The sequence below is a fragment of the Neolamprologus brichardi genome, chromosome 7 (assembly GCF_056152115.1).
Source record: "Neolamprologus brichardi isolate AB-2024 chromosome 7, ASM5615211v1, whole genome shotgun sequence".
Taxonomy (NCBI): domain Eukaryota; kingdom Metazoa; phylum Chordata; class Actinopteri; order Cichliformes; family Cichlidae; genus Neolamprologus; species Neolamprologus brichardi.
This window is the reverse complement of record NC_142110.1, coordinates 50,306,153-50,316,624: the sequence shown is the minus strand read 5'-3', so window position 1 is coordinate 50,316,624 and position 10,472 is coordinate 50,306,153. Positions and strand designations below refer to the sequence as shown.

General features: G+C 41.3%; 1 protein-coding gene across 5 annotated transcripts; it reads left to right on the top strand.

Annotated features, from left to right (window-relative positions):
• nup54 (nucleoporin 54) lies at positions 1-10,144 on the top strand. 5 transcript variants are annotated; one of them, XM_006789095.3, is made up of 15 exons: positions 12-86; positions 466-573; positions 2,219-2,302; positions 2,446-2,481; positions 2,988-3,068; positions 3,831-3,995; positions 4,312-4,529; positions 4,616-4,803; positions 4,903-5,099; positions 5,779-5,833; positions 6,418-6,511; positions 7,763-7,870; positions 8,134-8,253; positions 8,973-9,083; positions 9,557-10,144. In XM_006789095.3, exons 1-15 carry the CDS (start codon positions 44-46, stop codon positions 9,683-9,685), a joined length of 1,737 nt encoding a protein of 578 aa, XP_006789158.2. In that variant the 5' UTR covers positions 12-43; the 3' UTR covers positions 9,686-10,144. The 5 variants fall into 5 exon arrangements, with proteins under 5 accessions (XP_035762939.2, XP_006789160.2, XP_006789158.2 ...); XM_006789093.3 differs by having other exon boundaries at positions 2,446-2,610; XM_035907046.2 differs by lacking the exon at positions 466-573 and having other exon boundaries at positions 1-86.
• Positions 10,145-10,472: the final 328 nt, after the last annotated feature.

Below are 10,472 nucleotides of genomic sequence, written 5' to 3'. Positions count from 1 at the left end.
GCAGAAGACGAAGAAGAAGGTGTCCGTGGTGACAGCACTCAACATGGCGTTCAATTTTGGCGGTGCCACGAGCAACCCAGCAGCAAGTATGGAAATTTTTTAGTTAATTATGAAATACTTGTAAGAGCTGGTGATGTGTCACATATTTCGTGTCGAAGCTAGGGCTGTGTTAATGCTTGTACATGAATAATAAATAGAAATGGTCGGCTAATGGTTCACCCTCAGTTGTTACGGTGGGTTCGTCTACCGGCTAAAGACAGACGTCACGTGAAAACAGAGCTTGTACACTTGAGTCAATGCAACTAATGAATTGCAGTCGGATCTGTGTTCGCGTGTTTCGGTGCTAAACTGGGCTCCAGTGAGACCGAGCTCTTGTGGCTAACTGTTTTGGATGCCCGTGTGTAAGCTAATACAAGCTCACCCAGTACTTACAGCGCTCTCTCGTTGTTTGTTTGTTTCTAAAAGGCACGTCCGGGTTTTCATTCGGTTCATTTGGAGCCAAAACTACGCCATCAACAACATTTGGCTTCGGCACCCCAGCCACCACAACCACAGCCTCATCCGGATTCGGTAGTAAGTCCAAAGCTTAGACCCAAATTTACTCCTTGCGGGGATTATCCTGTACATGGGGCATTATCATCACGTAACCGCCACCAATGTGAACAAACCCATAACTGAGCCCACTGGGTTCCCTCAGTCTAGGGCTCAAAGCTTCTGGGGTTTTTTTGTTTTGTTTTGTTAGTTAGTTTGTTTGTTTTTGTTGTGTTTTTAAAGTTTGTTTTAAGTTGAGCATTTCTTCACCTCTTGATGCACTTTCAATATATCTACCAGTTGGTTTCTTGGGTTTAAATCCTTAACATGGGCCATTTGGATGACGGGGATCACCCAACTTACAGGCACTCACTATATGGTGCACCTCGCAGATACAGATAGCTGCTAATCAGTCCTAAATAACAAACTAATTAAATACTCAAATGTCACTCATAAACCCGAACTGCTTGTATGGGCAGTGCAGCATTTTGGATTAGCTGAAGGCTTTTCAGCAAGTTTTATGGACATCCTGATAATAATGAATTGCAGTAGTCCAGCCTGGAAGTAATAAATGCATGAACTAGTTTTTCAGCGTCACTCTGAGACAGGATATTTCTAAATGCTCAAAAAGGCACCAACGCTATAAACATTGTTAAGGGGTCCAGTTCGTGATGAGCTTGATAAAGACCACCACCTGAAAGGCATTGGTTGTTAAGCAAGCATTCCTGGAGCTTCTCCAAGAGGTCTGGTTATTTGGATGGTCTTTAGTCATATAGGCCTAGAGATCGGTTGGCAACCATCCAGCAACCAAATGTGTATTTTCTCACTGTTTAGCGAGTAGTTGTTGGCAGTTGTTGCTGTGAAATTGGTCTCAAAAAAAAGAATGCAGTGCTGCATTGAAGAGCCTCCTTGTGATTGCTAGCAGATTAGTGGTTGCCTATAGTTTGCATGGAAGATACACCAGCTGCTCTCCATGCACTAGTAAAACTGTGAAAAGTGTGACACAAACTGTAAACTGAGTGTTCACCTTCACAGTAAAAGTTGTATGTTTTGAAATATATTGGTTGAAATACTGAAGCATAATTTGTAATTTGATGGCTACAGAACTCCGTTTCTGGTTTGTCGCACTTTTTCCAAGTTTCACTACTACTCCACAAGTAGTTAGGTGTTTGCAGACCAGTCATCATCTTCCATAAGATGCAATCATAAAGGAGGCTTTTGATGCAGCATTTTCAACCGATTTCACTCAGTGACAGCCAGCTGTCTTTAGTAACCAATTGCCAACCAGGGAATGTGTTTTTGTTTTTTTTTCCCTTGCAACCAGTGGTTGCCACTTAGTTGCCAGCTAGCCTCAAAGCCTGTGTGACTGCTGTCTAACTAGGGCCTTACTAGTATTCAGCACAGACAGTTAACTACGGTCCAAAACTGTCTGTACTAGGCTGTTAATGTGGTTTTCATAGCTGAAGTTGAGCATTTTATCATGGGAATTTGGGGATTCACTCACATCTGGGAACTGCAATTGTGGGCACTTTAGTAAACGGTCCCTTTTTAAAAGAAAATTCCTTCAGGGGTTGCTACATAGAAGATAAAGACCTTCTTCTTGTGCTTGCTGTTAACGTTTTGTTTTACTAACTAATGCAAAATAAAGCCAATAATGTATTATTTTTGTGTGCTTTGCCTTCATTAGCTCTAACAGCCCCTGGTTTTGGGGCAGCCACCACCACCACTGCTGCACCAGCCACAGGCTTTAGCTTTGGCTCCACCAACACTGGTAAGACGCTTATTGTTCAGACTTTCCTTTTAAGACACTTGAAGACTGTTTTTACAATAAATGAACCTGTGCTAAATCTGGCGTTGTGTCATTTAATTCCATGTCATTCTCTCTTTCTCGCTGCCTGCCTGCTTTGGCTGCAGGATTTGGGGGGCTGGGAGCTGGAAACACCACGGCTGGTGGGTTTAGTTTTGGGGGGTTCGGTTTAAATGCAAACCCGGCAGCAGTCAGCTTTAATGTGGGGTGCTTTGGTACAGCAACCACCACTGGCACAATTTTCAATTTTGGTAATAGCCTGGCTAGCACAGGTAGATGACCTTTGTGAATCAGTACACTCTGTCTGTAAACTTACATTTCCATCCATTGTTTGATATCTGTGTGGATCAAGGATCGTTTTCTCTTCACCTGGTGATTCATTTCATGAACACAATGCATCGCTGTGATTGCATGAAGAGATAAAATGTTGAATTTTTAGTCATTTCATTTGATTGCTGTCAAGAGTCACTACACTTTCACCTTTGTGTAGAGGTAAATCGCTATATTGTAGTGAAATTCTCATTCTCCTCTTATTAATCGTAGCAGTTGTGAATTCATTCTGTCATTCTCTCACCTGTTTTGTTTTTTTGTTTTGCTTTTGGGGGGGTTTGTCACCTCATTGAGCACATTTCTTTTCTCTTCTTCTTAGGCGCATTCGGTGGCTTTGGAACAACGACGACAACTGTTGCTGCACCAGGGGCAACATTTAGCTTTGCTCCCCCCGCAACAGGTTAGTTATAGAGCTGGTTTGAACCCCCACTCTGCTTTATTACAGTTAACATTTCTGTGCAAGCCAGGAAAGGTACATGAAGATAATGCTAGGTTTTTGAAGAACATCTTGCATTTCTGGCCAAATTGCAATGCACTGGAAGAGAAAAAAATGGGCTTTAAATCATTTCACATTTATTGATATAATGCAACTAAAGACCCTACCATAATAGAGATAAAACCCCAATAATCTAAGAGCAAGCACTTGGCGACAGTGAGAAGGGAAAAAAAATTAACAGCACAAAATCTCAGGCAAAAGCAGGGCCAGCCATATGAGCCTAGGTGGTAAACATCACCTAGGCTACTTTTGTGCTTATTTTTGACTCGTGCTGTGTCGCTCTACGTAATGCTTGTTTCAGTGGATTCAAACTTCAAATTAGGAAGTGTGTCATGAGTGGCAGTAGCTCACTGGAAAAGGATAGAAAATTTCCTTCATTTACTTACACCTAAAAACGCTGCCACACTGCAGACAACAATGAAATGTTCATAATTTTATTTATTTAGATTGTTACCACAAATTTATTTGGAACTATTGTATCACTTTTAAGGCTTCCGTTGTAAAATAACAAATGCTAAAACTGCCAAAAGTCCTTTTAATTTCTGTGGTGTAAAGCAAAGCTGGAAGCATATTTCCCAAACATTGTTTTCTAAACTCGTTTTTCATGAGGACTCGTACTTCCTCAATCATACTTCCTCCCTGTGTTTGCACGTTGTTTTGTTTTAGGAAGCCTGTTTGGTAACACGCAGAACAAAGGGTTTGGATTCCCGACTGGGCTTAGCACAGGGACTGCTGCAGGAACATCGGGATTTGGAACTGGAACTGGACTAGGAGCAACTAGCCTGGGTGGCTTTGGAGGCTTTAATATCCAGCAGACTCAGCAGCAGCAAGGTAAGAACCTCAATTTCCCTGCAAATAGAGGAAAAATACAAATAAAATGCATATCTGTTGAACAGAGTTAGAAGCCAACCACAGCTATTCAGAATGATATTCTGTTAGAAACAAATCTTTTACAAAGTTCAAAACTGGTGCCAATACCTTGTTGTTATAATTTTGCAACTTTGGGTATCATGAAATTGGAGACATTCCACTAAATTCCACATGATTTTCTTGCATCTTTCTTTTCTAGTAAAATGTTTTTTGATTACATTTGAAGAATAAGATAAAATGAGCTGTGACATGTTTTACCTCTGGTTCCCGTGGCCAGGAGGCTTGTTCGGTCAGCAGGCGGGTCAGAATCAGTCCACCCAGCTTTACCAGCAGGTCACTGCTCTGTCAGCTCCCACCTTGTTAGGAGATGAGCGTGACTCCATACTTGCCAAATGGAACCAGCTGCAGGCATACTGGGGCACAGGGAAGGGCTACTACAGCAACAACAACCCACCTGTGGAGTTCAATCAGGAGAACCCATTCTGCAGGTTCAAGGTAAAGACAGAAAGCTCAGCACAGTGTGTTTGGTTTCTTTTGCTTTGAATTTTACATTGTAGTCATGTGTATCTTGTGGTTCCTAGGCGGTGGGGTACAGCTGCATCCCGATGAGTAAGGATGAAGATGGTTTAGTAGTCTTGATTCTTAATAAAAAGGAAGCTGATGTGAGAGCTCAGCAGCAGCAACTGGTCGAGTCCCTCCACAAGATCCTAGGAAGCAACCAGACCCTCACTGTCAATGTAGAGGGTGTCAAAGCCCTGTCGAATGACCAGTAAGTCATAAATATGTGATTATTTTTCTTTTTTTGTTTTTGTTGTAGTAGTAGTAGATCACGTAGAAACACTCTTCTTGTATCTTCTGTCCTTTTTAGAACAGAGGTGATTATTTATTTGGTTGAGCGCTCTCCCAACGGCACCTCCAAGCGAATCCCAGCGAGTACCCTCTTCAACTATCTGGAGCAGGCTAATATAAAGGTCCAGCTCACTCAGATTGGAGTGGCCATGTCAGTGACACGCACAGAGCTGTCCCCAGCACAGCTCAAACAGCTGCTGCAAAATGCTCCTGCAGGTAAATGTGCTTTGGTGTGTTCTTTTCTTGTGTACAGCGATCCCTCGTTTATCGTGGGAGTTGCGTTCCAAAAATAACCTGCGATAGGTGAAATCCGTGAAGTAGCCAACTTTATTTTTCACAATTATTATAGATGTTTTAAGGCTGTAAAACCCCTCACTACACACTTTCTGCACTTTTCTCAGACAGGCATGAAAATTTTCACACTTTTCTCTCTTGTTTAAACACTCTGAAAGTTCAAACCTTCGTAGAAAAATAAGTCCAGTATTATAGAATGAAACCAAAGGCACCCGCGGTTGCCTTTGACGGTGCAAAACGTTTCGTCAACATTGTTGTGTTTGTTGGGGAGGAAACTTACAAATATACAGTACAGCACTTCAGAGTCACACTGCTAGCAATCAAAGATTTATGTAAATTTGACAAGCTGAACGCGCTCTGTACTGTACAGGGGAGATGGCACGATATTGATTGACAATGCTCTGCAGCCAATCCGGACGCAGAATATAAAGCACTGTTTAAAAAAGAAAAAAACATGCAAAATTGCACACACAAAAAATCCGCAAAACAGCGAGGCCACGAAAGGCGAACCACGTTATAGCGAGAGACCACTGTAATAGAAGAAAGTGTCATTCAAGTTGGTTGTTTTGAATAGTTGCCAATAATTTTTCTTCTTGAACAGGAGTGGATTCTATTATTTGGGAACAGGCCAAGGTGGACAACCCCGATCCAGAGAAGTGAGTTGGTTGTGGTGTTATAAGTTTTTATTATAATTAACGCAAAGTTACCCGAGTTTATAAAAAGCAAGACATCTGGCTAAATAATATGATTTTATTTAACTTAATTTAACCAATATGGAAAATGACAGATAAACATGAATCGACTCAAAGTCTTCATCAGTCTATAACAAACAGTCTGAATTATTTATCTGTTATAAAACCTAGTCTACTACATGGCCCATAGAGGGCGCTAAAGCATAAGCATAAAGTCTGGGCTGACGATAAGATAACTGTTCTATATTGCAAACCATTGAGGGACCAGCAAATGCTAATAAACAGCAAGCAAGCAACATACCATAATAGAAAAAGCACACTAGAATAAACATCCATGACCCCATTTCACACATTTTTAATAAATTAGTTCATATTAGGAGAAATGGTTTTTTCTAAAAGCCTGCGTAGGAAAAGTCGAGGCACCAATTCCCCAGATTTGATCTAGTTCCGATAATAAATAGTTTCTAAAGGTTTTTTTGTGAGTTGTTACCGTTAACTACAAGTTCAACAAAAAATCAATAAAAGCTGCTGCTTCATTTTGTGTGCAGGTTGATCCCAGTGCCCATGGTAGGATTTAAGGAGCTGCTCCGCAGGCTGCAGATCCAGGAGCAGATGACTAAACAGCACCAGACCAGAGTGGATGTGAGTGTAGTAGTCACTGTTCCTGCTGTTTGTGGTTTTAATTTTCCAGATTTTTCTTTTTCTTAAAGGACTCAACATGGGTGCAGTGCATGTAAGCACAGGTGTTAGTAATGACATGAAGGTTCAGCTTTAATGTGCTTAGAAACACCCGTGTTTACCTGCTATTTCAGGTAGAAATGTTCTGTTAAGAACAAAATCAGTTTGGAAGCAAGTATATTTATATTGTAACACTTTGTAACGCTGATCCCAGCACGAGACACACACAGTTCTCAGTTGCACTTTCAGGGGACGTTTATTTAAACACTGTCCAGATCGCTCAGTTCTGCTTTGGATCTCTCTCCTGCTCAGCCCAGCTCTGCTCCACTGTGCACTCTGTCTGCACTGCTATCCCCAGGCCCCAACAGCTACTGCAATAGGAGAAAGTGTGATTAGTATGGTGAAAATCAGCTGTGTCGGCCAGCCTCCCTTGGCACTGTCTGCTGATCATTGCTCCACCCCTCCCTGCAGCTGAGCCACAAACCACACCCCACCACATACATATGTATATCATAGGACATTTCAAACTAAACTAGAACATGAGATCTGGTAGCTGTGTGGGTTCTCATCTACTTTTTTCTACTTTTTAATATTGTCACTTGAGTCCAGTTCTAATGCTGTTGGTCTTGAACTGTGTGTGTTTCAGCATAATGTTATAAATGTCAAAGTTCTCGTCAGTGTTAAACGCTGCTTCTAAATGAGTCACATTAGTATCTGTTGTAGCGAGTGGACTTTTAAGTTGTATAGAGGTATTAGCCACTCTGCTTTAACGAGGAAGAGGAAGGAGCAACAGAAACACCTGGATCTTTTTAACCTAAATTTCCTGGCAAAGGCGGTTAGTCAAGGTCACAGCCAAGCACAGGTGAGACGGCTACATAACTCTAAAGAAGTACTAAATTTAAGCTACCTTGTGATTTACAGTCAGCTCTAATATCTGTGCAGATTGAGCATCCTTGCCAGGTCAGGTTTGGCATTTTTCTCTGTTGTCCATGGCCCCTGCATTCAAATAATACATTAATTTTGCTCCAGGTGAAACTTTTTCCAAGTCTTTTTGCATTTCCATGAAATTTTGGATGTGCGAAGACCTCTAATATCAAACGTGTGCTTGTTATCAGTTTTAAAAAAAGCATAAAGTACTTGCAATCAAAAGAAATTCTGGAAATGTCACAAAGGTTCATCCTCACTGTTTTCAACCATGCATGTGTGGACTTGCAGATTATCTCCAATGACATCAGTGAACTGCAAAAGAACCAAGCAACCACAGTGGCAAAGATCGCCCAGTACAAGAGGAAGTTGATGGATCTATCTCACCGAGTGCTCCAGGTAGCTGTCTCACTTTTTTTTTATAAGCCATTCAGACATCCCTACATCTCTGTTAAACTTAGAGTAACTGTAGGAGCTCAAAATTCACTGTTTACATAAATAAAAATAATGTGTGGGAATTGAAAAGTAGAACTGTGTTTTGCATGAAATAAACTGTCATATCTGAATGACATCAGTCTAGAGCTTTCCCTTCACTACTTTATAAGTTTTCTTTTTCTTTTTCCCTTCCATATTTATCTCTCCTCCTTTGTTTCCCTTGGAAGGTGTTGATCAAACAGGAGATCCAGCGAAAAAGTGGCTACGCTATCCAAGTGGACGAGGAGCACCTCAGGGTGCAGCTGGATACCATTCAGTCTGAACTCAATGCCCCCACACAGTTCAAGGCAAGTGTGTTGAAACTGTGGCTGCACAGTGCTATGTTCTTTCAAACAATTAGAGTCGCTATGAAATATTTTTGTAATCAGGTATTCTATCAATTCTCCATTGACTAATTGAGTAATCGCATAAATACGTTTGCCTTAATGAACAAATAGAAATTATTCAAAAGGGGGAGACGGGCACCATCAGCAGGGCCTGGTCACAGGACCTAGGGGACATATGGGTGCAGAAGCCCTGTGAAATAACCTGGTGCCTGTCCATGAAGAGCTCTCAAAGAATCTTAAATTGCACTCTGAAATAAACTGGAAGCCAGTGTAGCTGCATCAAGATTGGATTCGCCTGTGAAAACTTGGAGGATTTCATCAGAAGCCTGGCAACAGCATTTTGAACAATTTGCAACCGTTCTAGGGAGGTTTTGCTGAGACGTGTGTATAGTGCATTGCTGTATTCCAATCGTGACGAAACAAAAGTATGAATAATCATTTCGAGTTGGGGACATGACACAATGGAGCTTCGTTTGTTAGCTTAGTTTCTCTTAGCTGAGTACTACAAAGAAACAATGCGAAGACTTTTCATTGAGGATATTTTTGTAATAGTTTTTCGAGTTACTTGATGAATCATTGCAGCCCTAAAATGAATGAACAGTTCGTACAGTTCTTAGGAGCTATTAGACGTCAAACATTTGTTTGTTTTTTACAGTATTTGTTCTGTCTTTGTCTTCCAGGGTCGGTTAAATGAATTAATGTCCCAAATCCGGATGCAGAACCACTTTGGAGCTGTGAGATCAGAAGAGCGTTACAGTGTGGACGCAGACCTCCTCAGAGAAATCAGACAGGTGAGTTGGAACTTTAGCACCTCTGACCTGCAGTTGTTGTGCAGGCATTCCCAACATGTGTTCAGTGATTGATGAAACTCGGCCCGAGACTTAAAAAAACACTAAGAAGGAGAACATTAAAGTAACATTTGAGTCTTCCGATACTAAGTTGCAACAAGCTGAAAGATTATCATGATGTTAACATCCAGTCAGGGTTTTCACCCAGCTTCCTTCATGCGCGTAATCTCTGAGGTGCTGACAGTGAACGACCGAAGTAATCACTCTTGCACAGGTGCATTTTCCTTATTGCAAATAAGTGTAACATTGTAAAAACATTAGCTTCAAGGTCGGTCTCAGAGCTTCTGTGTTATTTACTGGTGGCTCTAATCTGAGGAAGACTGCTCTAAACTTGTGGATGAAGGCGGAGACAGTTGAATGCTTAAGTTGAGTTCTCCCGGTAACTGAAACACTGTCTCCTTTTCTCTCTCTTTCAGCACTTAAAACAACAGCAGGAAGGTTTAAGTCATTTGATCAGTGTCATCAAAGATGACTTGGAAGACATCAAACTTATAGAGCATGGGCTGAGCGACAGCGGACACATGAGAGGAGGCATCCTCAGCTGAGTCTACCCCACCAACCTGCACATGCTCAGACACACAATCCTCCAAAAAAAAAAAATGGTGCATCAGCCATTTAATTTAGAGGTAATCTGCACTGTAGTTCCCTGATAACCCCAGTGATATCTGAACCTGCCTGCTCAGATGATCATTTTGACTAGAATGTGCCTTTAAGTCCCCACGCGGACAGGTTTGTCATTTGCCCCACTTTCTGTACCAGGTAAACACTGACTGGTTAATCTGTGCTTTCTCAACTGACACAGCCCTAATGGAAAAGACTCAACAAAGTCTAATAATAGCTGGGATCCCTTATGTCAAATCAGATTATAATTATAAGACTACAAATGTGACTGGCATGTAAACAAGTTGTGTATGTCACCAGTGAAGACATTGTAAATACATGTTTGTATTTCTTTTTTCTTTTTTATCCTCCTAGAATGTTAATAAATTTCATTTATTGAAAAAAGCACAGTGAACTTGTACTCAGAACTTGTACTCTTGCACACATACTTTAAACATGGCTAATTTCCCCAATAATCTATTCCTGTGTGGGAAAATGTGTGGGAAAAGTCCACCTATTTTGTGTACTGGGCATTTTCATTGTTTTGGTGCAAATATAGAAACACCCGACGGTCCTTCTTTAGCTCTTCAGGCCAGTCCTTTCCAACATCTCATCAAAGCAGGGCTAGAGTTGATAGGATTTATGTCTCGGATTCACATCCCGGTGGAGATGAAAGACTGATTGGCAGTTGAACTTATTAGGCAGCTTTCATGCAGATTACATCCCCTCATC

Coding starts and splice junctions, on each gene's coding strand:
- nup54 (XM_006789093.3), top strand. CDS start 44: ATGGCGTTCAATTTTGGCGGTGCCACGAGCAACCCAGCAGCAA. Junction 3,069..3,830: donor CTTTGCTCCCCCCGCAACAG/GTTAGTTATAGA, acceptor GTTTTGTTTTAG/GAAGCCTGTTTGGTAACACG. Junction 3,996..4,311: donor GCAGACTCAGCAGCAGCAAG/GTAAGAACCTCA, acceptor TCCCGTGGCCAG/GAGGCTTGTTCGGTCAGCAG.